The sequence below is a fragment of the Hoplias malabaricus genome, chromosome X1, assembly GCF_029633855.1.
Source record: "Hoplias malabaricus isolate fHopMal1 chromosome X1, fHopMal1.hap1, whole genome shotgun sequence".
Lineage (NCBI taxonomy): Eukaryota > Metazoa > Chordata > Actinopteri > Characiformes > Erythrinidae > Hoplias > Hoplias malabaricus.
This window is the reverse complement of record NC_089818.1, coordinates 16,104,756-16,127,292: the sequence shown is the minus strand read 5'-3', so window position 1 is coordinate 16,127,292 and position 22,537 is coordinate 16,104,756. Positions and strand designations below refer to the sequence as shown.

At 38.8% G+C, this 22,537-nt stretch overlaps 1 protein-coding gene across 1 annotated transcript in view; it reads left to right on the top strand.

Moving 5' to 3' along the window:
- Positions 1–711: 711 nt before the first annotated feature.
- The window catches only part of LOC136675801 (collagen alpha-1(XXI) chain-like), a 29,887-nt gene continuing 8,061 nt past the window's right edge, over positions 712–22,537 (top strand). Inside the window, exons 1-23 of the mRNA XM_066652559.1 lie at positions 712–806; positions 1,176–1,283; positions 1,901–2,464; positions 3,256–3,421; positions 3,635–3,860; positions 4,334–4,507; positions 5,084–5,161; positions 5,284–5,295; positions 5,406–5,489; positions 5,786–5,839; positions 5,944–5,997; positions 6,291–6,344; positions 6,531–6,584; positions 6,954–7,001; positions 7,091–7,144; positions 8,023–8,076; positions 14,921–14,974; positions 17,729–17,773; positions 18,545–18,598; positions 19,472–19,525; positions 19,833–19,886; positions 20,949–21,020; positions 22,042–22,077. Coding sequence (XP_066508656.1) covers positions 1,187–1,283; positions 1,901–2,464; positions 3,256–3,421; positions 3,635–3,860; positions 4,334–4,507; positions 5,084–5,161; positions 5,284–5,295; positions 5,406–5,489; positions 5,786–5,839; positions 5,944–5,997; positions 6,291–6,344; positions 6,531–6,584; positions 6,954–7,001; positions 7,091–7,144; positions 8,023–8,076; positions 14,921–14,974; positions 17,729–17,773; positions 18,545–18,598; positions 19,472–19,525; positions 19,833–19,886; positions 20,949–21,020; positions 22,042–22,077 — 2,142 coding nt within the window. The 5' untranslated portion in view covers positions 712–806; positions 1,176–1,186. The remainder of the gene's footprint in view (positions 807–1,175; positions 1,284–1,900; positions 2,465–3,255; positions 3,422–3,634; positions 3,861–4,333; positions 4,508–5,083; positions 5,162–5,283; positions 5,296–5,405; positions 5,490–5,785; positions 5,840–5,943; positions 5,998–6,290; positions 6,345–6,530; positions 6,585–6,953; positions 7,002–7,090; positions 7,145–8,022; positions 8,077–14,920; positions 14,975–17,728; positions 17,774–18,544; positions 18,599–19,471; positions 19,526–19,832; positions 19,887–20,948; positions 21,021–22,041; positions 22,078–22,537) is intronic.

Genomic DNA, 22,537 nt, shown 5'->3' with positions numbered 1-22,537 from the left:
TGAGCTTTTATGGGTATTTAAAGTTTATTCAGGTGAAATATAATATGACATATGCCTCTCTATAATGGTTAGATTAAAAATATGTTAAAGACTATAGACTTATCCCAAAGCAATGTCACTGAGCTGAGAACTTGTAACACATTCACAATAACAGGTTTCTGAGAGGGAGCTTTTAGTAACATTTAGACATCTGGTTCCTATCACTGCCACTGTGAGCAAATATTTCTTGACAGGTTTCTCTGGAATGGAGCTGTATATAAAATAAATCATTTGAATTACTTTGTTTACACTGTAATGCTTTATTTCTGCTGAAAATGCAAAACTTCAGTGGACTACTTCTTTAATGCTAACACACAGTATATTTAGTGAATAACTAAACGCCTGACAGAAGGAGATGTTGGCAGTGTCAGAATCCTAAGTTGCCTCAGTAGTGTGGAGCCGTGTTGGTTTTATTTTTCTTAAAGTCTTTTTTGTGGAGGGGTCAAACCCACACTCCTCCCTTCCTTTCTCTCTCTCTCTCTCTCTCTCTCTCTCTCTCTCTCTCTCTCTCTCTCTCTCTCTCTCTCTCTCTCTCCCTCCCTCTCTCCTCTGCTCTCGCTCTCTCTGACTGTCTCACCCTCTCATTCAGAGAGCTGAGGTTATACGTCACTGTCTGTGGAGCTATAAACACAAGCTGCATCTGTCCATCCAGCTGTACTTCTGCACACAGGCCTGTGTCAGCGATGAGCTGATTCTGTCCAGCTTTTTTAGTTATACAAATATTTCTTTTCAGCACTCAATGCAAATTTGGATCCCCCTTTGAAGAGGTGAGTAATGCATCCATTTCAAATTAAGCTCTTTTTAAATTTCATAATATCATTTTCATAAGCAAACTATGATCATAATTATACTAGCATCAACTGACCTTGGGCCAATAAAATGATTACATCAGTTCAGTTACATTGTTTTACTAATGAAATTTCATTTTCCATTTCATAACCATTTTTAAATGTTTTTGAGATATAAGATGTGATGTTTTGACAGCAATATATTTTGAATATTTCATATCTTTATCAATATATCAAAATATCAGTGGTAATTTTAATAGGAAAATAACCAGGGTGGAAGGTTTTGTACACTTCTGTATATTCCACTGGCTTTGCAGATTTTATAGGAATTATTTTGTTCTTGCACAGTTTTAACATCCATGGGTCCTACGATGAGGAGATGGATGCTGGGTTTGCTGATGGCCTCTCTGATCCCGACCTGCACCAGAGGACAGCAGCAGGAGGATGTCCAAGCTGGTTTGTTGGTCTTATTTACCACTACCTGACCAAATGTAGCACTGTGCTCCTACAATGATGTACAAACTTGTTTTAAATGCTGTAGTGATTTTTCTGATGATTGTTAATTGGTACTTGACAACAAATGATATTTGTTTGATTAGTTTCTCCAGAGCTTTTTAGAAACACATCACACTGGTCAAATAACCTCACTGTCCACTTTATCAGAAAATCCTGTCTTGTACATTCATTGTACATCACTCTTCACTTCTCGTACTCTCACTTTGTGGTACACTAACTTTTTGCAGGCTCACAACACAGCTGTACAATTACAGACTCTAAAACATCTATGGTGCACAATTTACAATGGCAATTACATTGTAGTAATTATTTGCGTGTTTGACAATTCTCATCACACCTGTGATACTGACATGGTAGTGTTTGTGATAATAGTGACACAGATGTGAAACACTTAAGTGTAGTCCTGCTCCAAAAATATCTATTAAAGTGTTACTCTGTGGTCAGAATCCTCAGCAGTAGCGTACACAAAGTACAGATCTACTGCAGCGAAGTGAGGGTTTGTATTAAAGTGGACAGTGAGTATAGACCTGTGGGCAAATGCTTTCCTGGCCTTGCAGGTTGTAGCACCACCTCAAATGACTTGGTGTACATCATCGATGGCTCTTCAAGTCTTGGGGCTTTGGATTTTGACACGGCCAAGCGTTGGCTCATCAACATCACCAGTGGCTTTGACGTGAGCTCCCGGCACACGCAGGTGGCTGTGGTCCAGTACAGTGACACTCCAAGGTTGGAGATACCTCTAGGCAGGCACCAGAACACTCAAGAACTTCTCCGGGACATCTCTGCCATCTCCTACATGGGGGGAAAGACCCAGACTGGTCGTGCCATCAAGTTTGCCACTGACCACGTCTTCTCCACCCCAAACCATACCACCAAGGCCTCCAGGAACCGCATTGCTGTGGTCCTAACTGATGGACGGTCCCAGGACGATGTGGTGGACCCAGCCATGGAGGCCAAAGCCCAGAATATTGTCTTGTTCGCTGTTGGCGTGGGCAATGAGATCACGAACGCCGAGCTGGTGTCCATGGCCAACAAGCCTTCGTCCACTTACGTGCTTCATGTGAAGGACTACACCTCCATTGGGAATATAAGGGACGTGATGGAGCAAAAACTCTGCGAGGGTGAGTTAAGCTCCACATTTTTGGGCAAGGCGCCTCACAATTCTGGGCCTGGAGGGTCACAGAGGCCATTCACCATCTAATCCTGAGGATGATGTCTGATTTGGAAATGATGGTTGCACGTGTTGAACACTGTTTAGTAACTCATTTGAGATGCATGTTTGGATGGGGAGCAGGATGAAAGACTACTGGATGCTCTGCAACTGGGACTAATGATTTAATACAGTGTGCTCTTTCATTGAAACCTATTTTGTAATTTATCCTATTCCTTCGGGATTTCATTCCAAGCCAATTTTTATATGGCCCATTTCATGGAAAACTTATGAATTTCATTTCATATGAGGCTTATTTCCTTTGAATCCATAGTTGTTGTCCATATGCCTGTTAAACCCTCTGCAGTTTAGTCCCTTCAATTCAGTCTGATGTATATGACATGTTTCAGCATTGACTGTTTTTTCAGAGAGGCTATTTCAGACAGCCAAAACATGCAAATGCCATTCATAAACCTCAGAGTAAAAATAAAACCAAAATATGTTGGACATGGACTGTTAAAAACATGTGCAAGCGAGGAGATGCAAGAACTGAAAGAATAGTTCAATCCAAAATGGTTGCATAATGCTAATTAGTGGCTACTAGTTTCCATTCATCATTCTCTAAATTAGAATGTTTGCTATTCCTTCAAGTTTAATACTCTGTCTGTCTGCAAGAAATGTGCCTTCCATTTATTCTAATGTAAATTACATGATGACTTTAGACTACTTGATTGTATGAGCTTGTCACACTCTAATCCTCAGAGTCAGTGTGTCCTTTGAGGATCGCTGGTACGGTGAATGGACAGAAAGGATTTGACCTGATGAATCTAATGGACATTGAGGTGATGGCTAAAAAGGTCCAGGGATCTCTCATATCAGAAGGTGCTTACCTATTGAGCTCTCGTTTGGACCTCACTCGCAGCACCAGGTAACTTTTGTAGTTTCTTTCTTCAGGGCCCTCGTATTGGATTTTTTCCTATCTGTAACACTGTTATGAGAACTAGTATAATGTTTGCTGTCTGTGAAATCTTGTGAATCTGTGTTATGCTTCTAGAAAGCAATGAGGCGTTCCTGATTTGAAAACAGTTTATATCTCCAGTTCATTAACAGTTTTGTAAATGTAAATTGATACATTTTACAGGGATATCTTTCCAGAAGGCCTTCCTCCTTCATATGTGTTTGTGGCCACCCTGCGTGTGAAGAGTCCAGCTCATCGAATGAAGTTTGACCTCTGGAGGGTTCTGTCTGAAGACAGGGTCAAGCAGATTGCTGTGGCCTTAAATGGAGCTGAAAAATCAGTGACCTTTACCAGCACCAGCACAGTGAAGAGGGAGCAGACTGTCATTTTCAATGACAGGGGCATCAAGGTCTGTCAGATCTTTGAAAAAATTATAATTTTTTTGCTCAGATAATTCTTGTTGATGGCGCAAGAAACTTGATGTTCTTGGTGATTCTCCTAAACATTCGTTGGAGAAAGAGCATTAGACAGAAAGCCGAGATGCGTTATCTCCACCAAAACCGAAATACACAGTGTTGAATTAATTTATAGGCTCTTCTGTCATTTCATGTGACCTCAGTACTGTCTAGAAGCAACTACAGAGTTATGTTAAAGAGTTGTCTTATTTGATTCTTCTTTACTATGGGTAGTCCTGCCTTTTTTGAAGGAACCAGTTTGGAATTTCTGTTGACATCAGAGTTTAACACACAGTAAATGTCATATCAACGTATTTGATTGTGTCTAAGTTTCACATGTACTTCACCAAATAATTTTTGGAAGCTAATGTTCTGTTAAAGAAATAATGAAAATACCCAATAATTCCTCTATTCTGTCTCCTCAAAGAGGCTCTTTGACACAGATTGGCACCAGCTGAAGTTGCTGGTGAGGCCCAAACGCATCACTTGTTATCTGGATGACGTCTATGTGGAAGAACAACTCCTAAACCCAGTGGCTCCCATTTACATCAATGGCAAGACACAGGTGGCAAAAAAAGTCAGCATAGAAACCACTGTTCCAGTAAGTGGCTTCAACATTTCATTATTCTGTCCTCAGTTTAATCCCAAAGTGTATTTTATAAACCACTCTGCCCTGTACGCTAACCCAGCTGCTCGTTTAAACTGGGCTAGCTGTGGGATTCCAAAACTGGCATGCCATTTAGCTCTTGTAAACTTTATTTTGATAATTCTTCAAAATGTGATGTGAGAAAGCATTAATTTAACCATCTTCAAGGCTTTGCTTTAATGAGTAACACAGCTGAATATCCTAAGGTTTATAAGCAGAGAATTATAAAACACACACAATATGCATGTGTAACAGAGTTAAAATATATGTGTTCTAACCACCGGTTCTAACCACCGGTTACACATGCATACAACTAACATATGTAATTTTCCCCACATTTGATGCATGCTAATGTGTTTTTAATGTTATTAGATGGATAAATAACTTAAGCAAATATGCTAATGCTGTATGTAAGCTAGTAGAGCCTGCTAACATGAAGGGCAAGGCCTCATGCTAACTTTTTTCATGCTCTCCTTCAATTAATGGTTAGCCTTAAATGAACTTAAGTGATATATTTTGTGTCTTGTTCAGATTGTTCTACAAAAGTTACGGCTTTACTGTGACCCTCTCCAGAGCGAGAGAGAAACTGCTTGTGAGATATACTCTGTGGTAAGATAATGCTAACTGTTTACCTGCATAGGCCACACAATTTCCTCCTACCCAAACAAAAACCAAGAAAAAACAAAAACAACTCCTTCACTTTCTAACGTCTGCTTATGTCTCTATCACAGGTGGATGATAGGGTGAGTCTGCATTCAGTCTCTGGATTTTAAAATCAGTATGTTTCATTAAATATTTAACATCTTAGTAATAGATCATATGTACCTAATGTTTCATTTGTGTTACAATGCAGTGTCCTGTGGATCGTGCTCTTGCTGTGGAGGGCTGCGATTGTCCTAGTGGTAAACCTGGACCACCCGGCCTACCTGGATCTATGGTGAGCAATTATAACACATTAGATTTATTGTTAACTCTGCATTTCTTTACATACATTTTTAGAAACATGGCCAACCTTGACCTAAAGTTAGCTGTAATTAAATCCCACTGGCAACTAAAATTATTGTGAATTCTCTTAAATAAATAAATCAAATATGCATTTTACGGTTCGGGAACAAAATAATGAAGTTAGACCAAAAGAAATTAATTTAAATGCCAGGAAAATAAATGTTGCATGTTCTTGTATAACGGTTAATGATTATTATTAATGTAAACTGACACTGTGTTGATAATTAGGGCTTTAGAGGCGAGAAGGGACGAGAGGGACCCCCAGGGCCCGATGGAAAGCCTGTGAGTATATTGCATTCATTTCTCAATTATCAGCATGCTTATGTTCTCAATATGGAGTAGTACTTTTAAAAATATGAATCTCCTTTTCTTTTTCATTTCATAAGGGGAAGCCTGGAGAAAAGGGGGCACCTGGGGAACATGGAAGGAATGGGGAGAAAGTGAGTGGAAATGTATTTATTTTAATTGACAAAAATACTTTAATTGAATTAGAGAGGTCTAAGAGACTTGTTCATCTAAGAAGGATAAACAGCGTCAATGTTGCGATGGACTATTTGTTAGCATTTTGTTAGATGGTTGAGTGAGTCAGTGAGTTGCCTCACACCTAAAATATCATCATTGCAAAAATAAATGAAAGGTGCCTGTGTCCATCATGCAATTAGGATTATGATATTTGTTGTGGGCCTATTTGCTTTTTCTCTTTATTTACTCAGTCTTCCACCTCCGTTTACAGGGTGAGGCAGGTCAACAAGGACAAAAAGGAGAGAGAGGCCTGACTGGTGCCAAAGTAAGTCATATAATCATACATTAAAGTTAGCATAAACTCTGCCCACATTAGTTATTTTGAGAAGCAGTTACACCTTTACTTTGTGCATATCTATATTTTTCATGTAAAGAAAAGTGAGAATTATTGTGTGCATCTTCATACTTTGCATTACTTTTAATGATTTTGACATATGTCCTACTTTCACAGGGAGATATCGGAATGCAAGGACCACCAGGAATACCTGGCCCACAAGGACCACCAGTAAGACAATCTTAAAATGATTGTTCAGCCAGAAGTTAAATAGAAAGTATCTTATCCTAAATGGTGTCTGGTTTTGAAAATCCATGTCTTAATATTCAATAATTCAAGGCTGTATATTTATCACTGTGTATCCTGCATACCTAAAATCTACTTACGTTTATACTGAAGCTATGATGGTTTCAGAGAATGTATGTTATATATAATTGCTATTATATATAAACATGGACAAAAGTACATAGCATAGCTTAAAATAGTAGTAGCTATTTTCTAAAAGGCTGATTTTTATTTGTATTTTTACTCATTTGTAGATAATTTTACACTCCATTTTACTCCAACTTACGTATGCTTCAAACTTGTTCGGTTCCTTAGGGCCCAGGACTTTCAACATGGGATGATTTGGGAGTAGAAGGAAGCAAGGTAAAACAAAGTAATGTCTATATCACACAGAACACAACAGTGTTGTGCCATTTTTCATTTATCACTGATCTAAATGTGCTATTTTAAAGGGAATCTCAGGGCAACCAGGGGAAATGGGAGCCCCAGGAGAACCTGGACCAGTGGTGAGTTATATGATCTTGCAGAACATCCTTTATAATCAGTAATTTAATATGGGTGAGAGCAGTGCCTGAAAGCAAAGTAGAATTACTACTGCTGGTAAAGAAACATACAAATTGTGTACAAAAAAAGATAACAATACATGGTACAGAAATAGGCAACGTGCTGCTTCTGAAATAATCAGCTCCCAGAAACTTTCCCCCAAGTTTCCATATGTTTATAGTTTAGTTCAATTTTGCTCACATTTTTTCCAAAGAAGCAAATTCAATGAATGAACCCACTTTCAGTGGCTCCTTCCCACAGCTGCAGATATTTGTTACTTCTCCCATTTAATATTTCAGCTTTTCCCTTAAATCTATAATTTTGGTGAGACTGGAGGCTCATAACCATGCCTAAGACCAGTTGAGTCTTGCACTGTCCCTTCCAGGAAAGACCACTGAGCATTCCCATTGCAAATGAACACAGAGTATGTACCAGTTTCAGAGTATAAAGTCCTGATGAATTACACAGTTATATAAGCTTAAAAATATGTACTAGATGGATTGCCCACTGCATGTCAAAGAATATCTTTAAGTTGGCGTTAACCAGCTGCAGATTCTTTACCATTTAGTTTGAATGCTATTCCTTCTTAACATATGCTGTTTATGCACATATATGTAGAACTATCCCTCACAGAAGTTATTATTCAATGCATTGCCATCTCAGGGATTAACCGTCATTCATTTGTAGTTTTCAGAATAAGTTGCAGGCATCATTTTCAGAATGAGAATGAATTTACAACAGTTGATAGGATAAAGTATTAATTATATTTGTACTATTTTTGATGAACTCTTAAGTGTTTTATGGAATTGAGATTTGTAAACTAAACGTATTTTCCATATAGGGGGAGCCTGGGGTGCCTGGAAATGACGGACTCCCAGGGCCAGTTGGGCCAAAGGTACAGTAATACCTATAATTACATCTTGCAAATGGCTTTATTTTCCTCATGGTAATTACTATTCCACACCTATCCCTGCTGCTTTAAACAGGCATGCCATGAAACAGTGCCAGGTGTGCCAGGTTTACACCCAAGAGACATGCTTTGGTGGATGCTTTGATATGACAAGCTACTCGAAGCTAGAAAATGTCAAAAAGTCTAGAGGTCCTGCTAGCTCACATGGGAAAAGTCTCTGCAGGTTTATTTTTAGCCACTCAGGGGCATATTTGTGGTTCTGCTTGCGTCTTTTTCATCCTTAGACGTTTTTTAGTGTTTGCCAACAGGAGGCAGACATCTTCCCCTTTGGGAAGCTAAATAAAGCAGCCTTGACGCCTAGGACACGGTGGGTAGATGACACAGTCTTGTGCTTCAGGGTTAGTTCACTGTCCTTTGGAATGTAAAGCATGGGACTGTTTAGAGTCAAAACACTGACAGGAAGTACTGGCCTAGTTCTTAGGGTCTGGCTAAGATGAGTTTTCATCTGTCAACATTTTTTAAAGTTATGCGTTTGACTTAAAATAACAGCGTAAACCAAACCATCATTTTATCCGTCATAGTAAGTGGTCATTTTGGAAGCAAATGCCATATGAGCATTTTAAAAGAGCACATATTTCAGTTTGTCATTGTTGTTAGTTCGTAAGAGTGAAAAAACATTCTGTTACACTGGGAGAAATTTTTAAAAACTGCAATATATAATGTCGAGTCGGCCTCAGTCTATAACCTAGTGTCAGGACTAGGCCAGTTTTAACAGAAAGTGCTGAATGTCATATCAGAGAAGGGAAAAAAGATCTGTAACAAATCTGTCCTGAAATAACACACATTTGTTGAAAACTGTTCATTGAACAGCTTAGTTGTAAACCAATACTGGGTCATGTTTTTATCCATAACGTTAATCCAGATATATGTACTGCTTTTACATAATTGGTTTTAGACCTCTTGGAATTTAAATTTGAATTGTGTATTTGTGCATTTGTGCATTGATTAAAATGAGCCTTTCTTGCTGCACACTGATATTAGAGTTGAGGGGTTGTATGTTCACCGTATGGTTTTTAACTGAGGCTTTTCTAGCTTCACTAGGAGGAGAAAAGTGGTGTCTTCCACTCAAATCTATTTTCAGCCTCTGCATCTGCCCCAGCATCTGCGTAGACTACTGCCCAGGGGGAGAGTCTCACTCTCTCTCTCTCTCACTCTTGTAACTTGTAACACCATTCTGCTTACTGCCCCATTAAGCTGTGCAAACTTTCCATCTAAGGGCTTTGATAAGTCACTTGGCACGGTTCAATGTTTGTTCATTACTGATGATTGGATACAGGTCTGTTTTTGGAAGATGTGACATTTGGAGATGTAAAATTCACTGATTACTCTAGTAAAGGTTGAGAGATTTTGCCAAGCTTGTAATCCTGTAAGACACAAGGTAAACAGCAGACCACAGGGGGCTGGTCTGCTAGGGTAGGTTTGGTTTTCTGTCCAGATTAGTGTGACTGTAGTTTTCTCCATCATCTCCGAGCACTCCTCCCATTTTGGCCTCCACCCATAGATCAGAGCACAGGTCTCTGCCCTGCTCCCCATCCCCAGAGCGGCGCTGTGGCAGGGATTATTTAACCCAAGCTGGTTTGATGTGGCCCAGTGGATAAAAGCCCGCTTGGGGTGGGTTTGCCAAGGCACAGAGTCCCGCTGGAAGAGCTCTGTAATGATAGGGTTCGGGCGCATGTGCTCCGCAACTGTAAAACCAACCGCCCTGCTGGACCTGCGCCCATAGGCTTCAGCGCCCCTGATCAAATGAAAGATTTGGTAGATTCAGTCAAAATAAGTACATTTTGAAATGCGCTGTATACATAAAAACACATTCAGAAAGTAATGTAAGCTGAAATTACCATATTAGATAAAAGAAAATATAACCTATGGCCTGTGCAAACGTTGTGGTACTATTTATTTATTTATTTCCACCCCAATATTACAAACTCACTACAATTTACAGAAAAAAACATGTTATTTAAAGTTGTTCTTAGGGGTGTTCACACATTTTCATTTGTCAGGATACTACACTAATTTAGCTAAAATAATTCTCCAGCATTTTTCATTCTAACCTCTGCTATAGTACCAGCAAACAAGTTATAAACTATAATGATAAATAAGTTACTTATTACAAGGACAGTAAAAATCCCATTGACTCAAAGCTTACCTATTATAAGTTTGCTTCAATCCTGTGGGTTGATGTCCTTGTCTCACTTTGCTTAAGTGTTGTTAGAGATTAGGTTGAAAAACACTGGAAGTAGAGCGAGGCTGAAGTTTGTACTCACCTGGTCAAGTAAAAAAAAAAAAAAATTAAAAATGATTTCTACTGATTTATTAATTTTTACAGATTGGAAAAACTCATACATAATAAATGAAAATCTATTTATGAATTAATTATATTAAATTCTTCATATAAACAACAAAAGTGCATTTACTGTAGGTTCGGGTGTGTACTTATTTTCTCTTAATAAAATTCATATAAATATATCTTAACTATGAGTGCCAATACTTCAGTATAGCACTGTACAGCAAAATGTAAAGGACTTCCTTCTTTGCTGAAAAAAAAAATTCATTCCCTCAAAATAGTTAAGACTAAAGTAAAGGTGCAGTCTCATAAAAGCAGCATAATTGGCGCCCTGGACTCGGCTCGTGGAAATGATTTTAGAGCGAAGGCTACAGGCTGCAATTATTCTTGTTGTGCTTGAGGAATACTATATGCTTTGTGTGAGGTCTGTGCATATCAAAGGCTTAAGGCCATGATATGCTGCAGCTTTCTTGTGACAATGAAAGGGTGTTGGGTATCATTGTCTGTGGCAGTGATGGGCACAGCCAGTGAGGGATGTTCTGATATAAGAGGCTCGTTATTAAAAGGCAATTCAAACTAGAAAGAAGCCTCTCTTAGCAAAAATGCTTCTATTATAGTCCCCAAAAGCTGCTGTGGTACGCATTTTTAAAACACCTTACCTTTAGTACTCTTTAGAATAATTTTTAACACAGCTGTGTAATGAAATGGTTAAAAGCTATTCATTTTTACAGTTTAAATTGTATGATATCATTTCCTTTACCTGTGATGGTCCTGAGACTTTTATCAGCTATCTTTTAATAAATTCTATTTTCAGTAGGATCTATTCCTATAAAAACCTTGGTAAATAAGAAGCTGTTCTAATGACTTGCCTGTTTAAATTAAATTGGTTAAAAATAAATAAAATAAAATATGGGCCAGGTGTATAACTGAATTTTAGGAGGTATTTGTAGGAATTTGCGTCTAATGTGTTACTGTGACACATTGCATGCACATGTCCCCAGAAATACCATGATTAAAGTCCGTACATGATAGGTGACCACAGACCGCTGAAGGAGGGTCATATACAGAAACCTTCTCCAAGGTTCCAGCTTAAATGTGACCTTTAATTTGGCTTTTGGGAAAGAGCAAAAATGTAGAAACTTCTCTCTCTCTCTCTCTTTCTGCCTCTTTTAGGCGTAGCATATTTTAGATCTTAATAACATGCTACCTCAAAATTCATACTCACTTTCCAATTAGATCGTGTGCATGCTGCCGTTGTACATGTAATTTCTTCAGTGAAATATTTCTTTCATTTACAGAATGTAAAAATGCAGCCTAAGTGGCAACACCCCCATGTTAGCTTTAAGCTAATTATATCCTGCTTAATCCATGTGTGTAACTTTTTTTTTTATAGCTCTGCTATATCCATGTCTTCTGTCTGGAAACATACTGTATTTAAGTGTCCAGATGTGCTGTGAATGTGCTGGGTAAATCAGGAAAAAATGTTAAGGCTGAGGTCTGTACCGTTGCTGTAATTTGGTCTATGAAGTTCATTAGTACTTAGAGGTGGCACGATATAGTTTCTGCCTTTCTGATACGTTATGGCTAGCTTGTTGTCCTTATGTTGTTATGGTGTTACTTTGTTTTATCATATGAAAGGGGATATTCTGAGATATTTCAAGCTGAATTTGCACAGATATTATCAGATATTTTCTCTTTCCCCACCAATATCCAAGCTAACATTTTCTGCTCGTAACTTTAAGTTTAGGAGGCTATGAAACATGACTGTCGGTAAATTACCTATATATATGCAGTATATGCAGTTCCCAGGGCCAAATTTTCCCATGAATCTGTGTTCCCAGGGCCCTATATTTCAATCAAGGAAACTTGAGTGAGGCAAAATAGGGTTGAAGTATTGGGCCCATGGGAACAAAGATTTGAACATCAGGCCCTAAGAGTATAGTAATTTCTTCCAAAATTACAAAGGATGTACATATAGCCTGGGGAACATAGGGCCCTAGAAATATAGGGCTGGCATTTCAATCAACAAATTAAGGGCTCTGGGAGCATAGGGCCTTGGGCACATAGGGACCACAGCCATCAAACAAAGAGTTTGATTCCCAGCAATGGACTAGCCATCCATGGCTGGGAGTCAAAGAGAACATAATTGGCATAATTAGCAGGCAATATACTACACCAAGGGGTCGAACTGTCCTCTAACATCGCTTGAGGAGAGCTTAAAAAACTCATGCTAGCTGTCACCCTCCCAGCTTGGTAGCGTTATGTGACTGAGGAGAACTGGTTAGGGGGTAAAAACCCAGTTGGGTTTTTAACACACATCTATGAACATGTTTAATTTCCATTGTGATATTTGCCTTTTTTACATTATAATTGTCTTCTTGTTTTATTACATACTGATGCTACACCACAGTAAAATATAGTATCCAAATTTATTTTAAAAAATTCTGTAGAAATGCATTGTAAATCATTATCATAAGGGGAGTCTCTGTTTTCAGGATCTCATCTGGTTGAGTTCTCACCCTACGCTTTGGTCAGACTTCTCCAGCTTCTCTTCTTCAATATTTGCCACTATTACTTCACCTTGTGACCACTTTTAAGAGTTCCTACCACCTTCTTATTATCAAAATGACAGGGTTAGATACTCGTGGGGCAGCCAGGTTTGGCGCTTCAAAGGACACACAAGCATGTGGCTAACCTCATAAAGGGGCAATGAAGGTGACATGTAGTGTGTGTGTGTGTGTGGGTTTGTGTGTGTGTGCTTCAATTCTCATATGCTTCTGAGACCACATATACAGGTAGAAATATGGGGCTGTATTCATTAAACCACCAAAGTTCAGCCTTAGAAGTTGGTTATATTTTCAGAGGCTGGTTACAGGTTTAACAATAATTTAGAATATGAGTTTCAATTTGTATAGTTTTTAAATGTTCCTTTATATTAGCCCCTCCCTGTGTAAAGAGCTGGGAAGTTATGTACTCCTGGATTTTACATTTATACTCAGTATATTTCCTACTTTGTTTTAACACTGAAATGTAATTTCATTTTCTCTTTTGCACATCACTGTAAATGCTAATTAATTAGCTACATATTGAGTAATCTGCATGTGTCAGACGTGATGTTAATAAACCTGTGCTTACAATGTGACACAGGATATGGGTGTTACTATTCTGAGCAGATTTTCATAGGTTCTTTAGAGAGAGAGAGAGATGGCCCCTTTACAAAACCACATTTTGAGATAGGAAATAAGAACTTAAAAAAAAAAGCCCCAAGCTGTAATGTTGCTATGTTGCTGTAAAAGTAATGTTAAAAGTAATAGCTTAGTTCAGTTAGCATAATGTAATTTTCAACCACAAGCTTTCATTAACTGTTAGCACCATTAGCGTTTATGACTGAATCATTCCTTAAAGTCATGTATTTTAAAAGAGCATTCTATAATTTGTAGACAATTTCTATTATTATTATTATTATTATTATTATTATTATTATAGACCAACTGCTTCTCTTTACAAGATTGATAAATTGCACCTAGTTTTGCAGTGTCTTCAACACAAATATAAGTATATTGTTTACATCCACAGCCACCAGTGAATCTACATCTTTTTGAAATTCATACCATAGTGATAAACCCCATTACATTTCTCTTTAGGGAGTATTTTGCCATACAAAGTATTTTTATGTGTACGTTTTAGGCCCTATCTCAAAACTATCATAAAACTAGGCCTATATTATTATCATTCCATGTAGGTTTGTCTGTGTAATAACTTTCTGTGAAGGAACTTTCAGAGACATTGGATACTATAGATGTCTGGTTCCCATCACCTTCACTGTGGACAGTTGTTATTCTGTAAATTTATTTAAAACTCATCAAACCGCTCTGAGCAACTGTTTACGTCGTAATGGATTAATTCTGCAGAAACTTTGCAAAATGTGTTAGAAGAAAAAAAACAACTCAGCACTTTCTGTTCCTCCTTAAGTGAGATGAGGAAACTATGTTTTTTAGCTTCTTTATGTTCCTTTTGTCCTTACAATGTCTGACATTACTTCCTGAGTATGATGTTTTCAGGAGAAGGAATGTTAGTTTATGTAACGATATTTGAATCCAGGTGTTCCTACTGGCCCGCTCATTGTGATATTATGCAAAAGTGGAAAATGTTTAAAATTTGGAGATACAAGGTTTGGTTCCAACAGCAGTGATAAGATGGTGAATAAACTGGACATTATTTAAATGTAATTCGGGTGGAGGTTGGTGAGGATAGTGGCTAACACCGCTGCCTTCTACACAGAAGCCTAGGGTTCAGTTCTCTTCTTGGGTGAGTACACCACTCTACCTCAGTAAGAGTCCCTGGGCAAGACTCTTAACAGTACATTCACCTGCATCTGAAGTATGATTCCAATTGTAATTTATTTTGTATAGGAGCATTTGCTAAACACCATGGATATAAAATGCCTTTTTGTTTCTAAAAATTGTGTTTTTTTTTTCTCAATAGGGTGAAAAGGGGGTTACTGGTGAGACTGGAGCGGTGGGCCAGAGCGGCATTCCAGTAAGTTGACGCGTTGGTTATTTTTCTTCACTTTAGCCCTATAATGGTAATCATTATTATCCTCATCATCATCATCATCATCGTTTTCTTTCTATCCTCTTTACTCTGCAGCCTTTATTGCTATTTTCATTTCAACACAACATACATTAGACCAATGGTGGGTTCCAGAAGCCATGTGAGCGTCATTAAAGTGTTTTAACTTGCCAGAGTCACTGTGTTTGACATGATTCCACTCCAAATATGGAGGCTGTGTAGCCACAGTGTTTACTGTCTCCCAGAATGCCCTCAGTTACAACACAGCTCAGCTGTAGATGCTGAAAGAAAACCAAGCTCCTATAGACCTCATGACAAAGCGTCACATGCCATCCATCTGCTATGATTACCACATAAATACGCAAGACTGTCCGCAAACTTTTAAACAGGCTAACGACATTAGCGACGCAGCTGGTTGAGTCGGCCCAAGCCAAAACCAGCAAGCATCAGAGAGCAAGATCCTTCATTTATCATTAGAGGTTTGCAGTTTGGCTAACACTTGATTTGAAGCCTCCCCAATGCCAAGTGTGGGCCAGAGGGGTATAAATCTCTCAGGCATCAGGCTCCACAGCTGCATACCCACCATATGGGCCACCATTCCATACACCTATTCATATGACATAAGCGCCAGACCTCACCAATGCTCTAGACTTTAAACTAGATCGTTGTAAGGATTTGTTTGTATTCAGCCATGAGAACATTAGTGAAGTCAGGTACTGATGTTGGATGATCTAATCTGGATCGCAGACAGCACTCTAACGCATGCTTGAACACTACTAGCCCACACATGGCATTAGTGACCTGAGGTTTAATGAATTCTCTAGAGATATTAAGTTGTATGTGCAGACCGCAAGGTCCACAGTAAGGGCACCTTAAAGCGGCCAAACACACTAATTCCGAGTGATGTCTAGGAACATTCAGTCCTGAGATGTATGTTAAAAGGTCTCTGTGTGGGCGGCTTACAGATCAAGTGTTTATTGCATTGTTTGAATATAACATGGAAACGAGTGTGAAAGGATACTTGACAAACTGTATACCGCGGCACTATTTGCTTTCCATTAGCTATTTTCCAGATCAGGTGAGGTTTCAGTATGAGTATTAAATTTTAACCCCATAAACCACAGGTTTTTGCTGGTTTTTTAGTAATTAATCTTAAGCAAAAAGGGAAAATTTTTTCTCTTCTTACTAGAAGGGTGGTGAGATATCTCCATTTGAAAGAGAGACACTTTGATGTGTTTTAATAGATGCTCAGTTTCAGGTATTATAAGACATTACACATAAAATATATGCTAAAATGTCTGCAAAGTCTACCCCACCCCCCAACAGAAAAAAAAGAAAAAAACCCCAAAATTTAGCATATGACTGTAGTGTAATTTTAATGCTCTATGAATGGTTAAACACTCTCAGCTCAGTCTGACATTTATTCTTTCTGGCAGAAGGTTCTTGTGGAGAAGTGCTGGCTGCAGAGAGAGGGTTTCTTTTTTTCTCTTTGGTTCGTTGTTGAAAGCCAGCGTATGGAATTTTTTTCTGTAGCTGCCTTGATGCCTGCTCTGTGTCGTGAGATGGAGCTCTATTTTAGGTCTTTGTGATTAATCTGGTGGTTAATACAGACCCTGCTGTGGTCAACCTCTGGACGTTCTCTTCTTGTTGCATGTGGAACACTTTGACTAAGCCCAAAACAAACCCCAGCAGGTGGAGATGGATATTTCTAGAATCTAATTCTGAAATGTCAATAAATGTGCTCTACCTCACCCACCTTGGACCACCACGTCTTTCTGTGAGCCCCCTCCTCCTCCTCCTCCTCCTCCTCCTCCACAACCACTGATTCAAACCTCAGCCTAAAGACATTTCTGGCAAAGTATCACTACAAATATATTTCTACATATAGCTCTATGCGTGGCTATATATTAAAAACACATTGGGAATCTCTTGATGTGAGGTGGTTACAAAAACGGCCTGCACAAAATGAGGAACATCTGCGAATCAAGCATCAAAAAACTGAGCTGACCACTCCAGAGCCCAGTCCTCAACATCACAGAATGTACTTGACAACACAAATATGATTGTGATTGCAAGAAAGTGCAACCAACTTCGGGGGGAGGGGGGGAGGGGGGGGTGGCAATAAGTTAGCAATTAAATACTAAGGGTAGTCTCTGACCTTTGCACTGTACATTATACAAATGTCCACACCCTTCCCATTTGAGCACAGCGGCAGTTTACAGAAATAGTGGGCTGAGAAAATTGTCTGCTTGACTGATGAATACGGCACTCGTTCACTCACAGTGTTCTCGGGTGGTGCTTCCTGTTTATGGCAAATGAAGTTGGTTCATTTGAAAGGAAAACCTTCAGCAGTCCAGTGTTCCCAACTCCGGTTGGGTGGGGGAGGCTTTTTTAAAGCTAACACAGCTCGAAAAGCTAATGTGGTCCTTAAAATGCTCTCTTTTTCTACTTCTCTCCCTCCCTCTCTTCCCCAATCTTTAATCATGTGTCCCTCGTGTGCAATTACCGTTAAAATGAGGGAGTGCACCACTTGCCAGTAGATGAAACAAATAACAAGCTGTGAGGAAACACTGAACATACCCAGAAACATTTCCGTGGACAAAAGACGTACAAAGACATGCTGGCTGTGGTTTCAGAGTTTTGTAACTGCTGTATGTAATATTGTTTTGTCCTTGGATTGGTTTCCTGTTTGTGTTTCCCAGCACTGTGTTGGTTTTTCAGGGTGATCGGGGACTTCCGGGAGAAGTAGGCCCTGTTGGACCCAAGGTAAGAACTCAGAATAATCACCAGAACTCTTCTAGTGTGAGTTGTAACCAAATAACAAGCAAGGCATGCGGCTCGCTTGACCCCAAAAGACGTATCCGTTAAAGTCCCATTTAAAACACAGTATTCCAGCTGTGTGTTGTATTAAACATCTGGCAACATTTGAATGAAAACACAGCTTAACCAGATTGCCTGAGAACATTCTGGAAAATCAGTCTACACATAAAGTTCAAGGCACCTCCTAGTTTCTAAACTTTGTTCATTTTATCAGCCCCACTGACCACACAGGAGCACCCTGTAGTTCTACAATTACTGTTGCTCTGCATACTTTTTGTCCCCCTATTCTTCTTCGCTACAATGCTCAGGACTCCCAGGGGACAACATATGATTTGAGTTTTGAATCATTCTCAGCGCTGCATTTACACTGACGTGGCGGTGTCGTGTTAGTGAGTGTTGCACTGGTCCAAGTGGATCAGACACAGCAGTGCTGCTAGAGTTTTTTAACACTCTATCCACCCACTGTCCGCTCTATTAGACACACTTATCTGATATCTTATCTGATATCTGACAGTAATTCATCAGTTGCTGCACTGCTGTGTGTGATTCATTCATTCCAGCCCAACTCACACTACGACACCACTACCATGGCATTGTCACTGCAGCATTGAGAATGATCCACCTGGTGGTCTTGTGGGGCGTGATTAGCCCAATGTGAGCATGGCAAGTACATTAAGTGTAATTTTTGTATTTATATTGTGTTTTTAACTACTACAGGGGGAGAGGGGGTTACCAGGACCACTGGGCCCAATTGGACCACCAGGACCTGAGGTATGCAACCTGAGAATGACACTGAAGTTACTTGCTCTGAGGGTAATAAGCGCAGTTCTGGATCTAGATCTCAACTCCTAGGCCTTGCCTAATTGAACAGTGCTACTCTCTGCTGGGGTGCTGAAGTATTGCATGTCAAATGGTTGCTGGAATGCAGGAGTTTGAGCACTGCCCATGGAAGAACAGCATGTTTTGTTGATTTTGTGAATGAAAATAAGCCACAGCGCATATGTTTAAGGAGAATATCTCTGTATTTCTTAGGAGTTTAAAATACTGGGGAAAAATCCCAAAATATATATTTTCAAAATACCTTTTATTTCCTATTTGTTATATTCAGTAACAGTAACTGTGCATTAAAACATGCCGTGGTGTGCCATCTGTAGAAGAAAGGTTTTAATTTTCACTTTTTGTTTAAACCTATCACAGTAACATTTAAAGGCCACAGTGTGTCAATAGGAAATTGAAACTTACTTGATGATGAAGGAAATGGTTCAAGGTGTGAAAACTATGGGCTTCATTTTTGTTTTCTCTCAGTGGTCTTGTATAACAAAGATAAAAGACCACAACAAATCAAGCTGGAATAGCACATAAGACCACTACGCGAAGACACATGAGATGCTCATAGCTTTCACACGTAACCACCACATCCTTCTTTTTTATCATCGCCTAGTCTCTTTTTGTTATTGAATGCATTCTCAACATCTTTGTTTGTACTTTCTGTGATTTGACCAAAGTAATGACTTTGCAGGCGTTCTCTGTTTTAGATGAGCTACTTTCATGTACGTAGTCTGTAACAAGCTTGTTCCCTTTTGTTGTTATATGATTATTTTATTGAACATGTACTCTATCATCGTATCTCTTTTTTTTTTCCAGGGACCACCAGGCCCTGTTGGACCACCGGGGGCAGAGGGTCCTGTTGGTCCCAAGGTAAATAATAATTAGAACAATTGCAATTGCATGTTTACAGTCTTTGTTTTGCAAGTTTTTAGCACATTGCTTCATGTGAACACCAAGTTGAAACGCCAAGTGTTTACCTAATACTATTAAGTCAGAACCAGATACTATCAAGGGATGAGCAAATACTATTAAATGACTACCATGTTTTCCCCTATTTTTTTTTTTTAATGACACTAGAACTAGGTAAACTCACATCAGACATTTTTTGAAACTGAAATTTACTGCCCTACATTTTGAATGTTGATGTAAAGGTCAGAATTGGTGTTATTTCTTGCAGGGGAACTCTGGAGCTCGAGGCCAGGACGGCCTCCCAGGAGTACCTGGCCTTAAAGTGAGTATCATCCAGCTGTTGACTAAATACTTGGGGTTTTTCCCTTTGCTGGAAGTGTGAAAATGAAAATGCCCTGTTTATCTTTGTTCTTCCTCTTCAAAGCTTAGGTTTGAATAGAGATAATGTCTCTGCCTCACAGAATAAACTTAGTTCCTATAAATAAACTTGTTTCCATTTAAGGTGTTTGTGGCTCGGTGCCAGTGGAACACACACCTAAAACTCTGTGATAAAATCCACTTAATGGAACAAGGGAATTTTTTTAATGTTAATGTCGGAGCTGACAGATTTGCTGCGTCTGCCAGGATGTTATTTTCTGTTACTTTCAAGAATTGTCCTTTTGAGAATCTTGCTGTTGTTCTTTAACAGAAAATTTCCATTTCCCTTTTCTGCTGAATTAAAAAACTCGTAACAAACACCTTTTAATTTATCAAATTGAAAGAAATAATACAATTTGTACCCACTTGTTTGTTCCTAATACTTGTCTACTGTTGTGAGGGGATTTAATGTTGAGGTTTTTATACAGGAAAGACACAGAGGAAACACTGCTCACACAATATTTCACACTTTGCTTAATGAACATTTTAATGCTCAGTATCAATCCTAGGTGTGGAGGCAACTGCTCATGTTTTTTTGCTAACGTATGCAGCGGCGAACCGTGTTTATTACGAAATATGAAAATGACCTTAGCAATCCTATCATATTTGGCTAAAGATAAATTATTATTTTATTTAAGCAGACTAGTCTTTTTGTGTTTTTATCTGCATCCAAGGATTGAAAAGTCAGAAACGCTACATTTGTAAACACTGTGCTTGTGAAGTAATGACATCATGAGCAAAATTGTTGTAGCATTTGCACAGGTTAAACCCTGTAGATGCTCATGGTGCACAGACAGGGGACAGTTGTCCTCGCCTAAAAGGTGAAGGCTGTGGCTGCAGCATCAGATAATAAAGATTAGAGCTTTATTTGAAGATTCTAACAGGAATTAACACATATTTCACCTCATATTAGTTAGAATATGTGCCCTTAAAAACTTAATGAAATGATTTAATGTTTTCTCTTCAGGGATCAGACGGAGAACATGGGATTCAGGGGCCTCCAGGGATTCAGGGCCTACCAGGTGTAAAAGGCGAGAAGGTACGTCCTCGCCAAATAATACAAACCAGGTCAACTTTACCAAAACAACTCTGTAACATATTGATTTTCTTTTCTCGCATAAAGCAGTGGCTTAAAAGTCTGTGTGTAAAAGTCAGATGTATATAATTCTTTAGCCAAAAACACAGTTGGTGTCTGAGGTTTAAAATCTTGCTAGTGTAAATGTAAGTTAGCTAACAAGCAATGAAATGTGATAGCCTGCTGTTTGCACTGTGCATATGGTGTATATCTGAGTCTTCACACAGGTAACTTTGAGATAAATAAACAGCTCACACAAAAATATTTGTGTGGTTTCTTCTACTGCATGAAAGTTGATGTGTAAAAGAGATCAAAATGACAACACAGACCTAAATATAGCAGCAGTAACTTTGCTGAAGCTTGAATTTTGTCGTACTTTTAAATTTAAAGAAAGTATGTTTGTTAGAAACATATTGTTTAGCTCTAAATATGAAATGCAATATGCAATAGGCCACTTAATTATTTTCATTTTGCCCAAATCCCCTACGCTCAGAGCCTCATGCTGTATTTAATCTCTGCTGGTACCTGTACAGTGACCTTATAACTTTTTAACTATAAAAAAGCAACCTAAAATCACAATGCTCCCTCCACCGTACTTCATCTTTGGGATGAGGTTTTGTATGTTAGTATGCTGCCATGTAAACACTGGCATTGTAATAGCAGCTGCTGAAAATATGAAGTTTAAAGAAGACATTTGGTCACTTTTGTTGATTTGGGGTTTGTTAAAACATAAGACGCAAATTTGTAAGACATCAGTGCCATTGAATGTATTCGCCATTGTCAGAGCACAAGATGAATAATATTTCGTAACTTTTAGCATCACACAACAAGCCAGAAACCTGTGAGGGCCTGGTCTCCTCCCCTTAGGTGTCCCATAGCTGGTGCACTCAATAAAGTGTTCAAAGTGTTGCTCTGTGCACACAGAATAATGAAGAGTGGGTACATTTCACAGTTGTTAATCATCTTTGACCTTGTCTGTTTCCAGGGTGAATCTGGAGCGTTTGGTCCTAAAGGAAGTCAGGTATTGCATCTGCATTGTGGAGGGTGGTGGCCTATGGTGTTTATTTTTCTTCCGTTGTGTGTGTGTTTGTTTCTGAGTTCTTGTCGCTGCCAAAATGAACTCAACAGCTTGGTTGGGGGCAAGACATGAACAGGTTTAGAAAGGAGAAGGGAGAGAGAAAGTTACTTCATATAAACTCCAAATTAATGTTGTAAGTGGAATTATCTTTAGTACTAGTTGACAAAACTGTACTTGATTGGCTCTGACTGGCATTAAATGTTTCTCTGAAACAGAGTCTCTCCAAAATAGACGGAAACTTAGTCATCTCTTTTAAAACCACAAGAGCATGTAATAGCATACACACACACACACACACACACTTACTTTAATTCTTTGTTAAAACACAATAAGCTAAAACTGTAAAATGATCTCCTTGATTCTACACTTTTTTCACAAATGACATTTTTAGTTCTGCAATTAC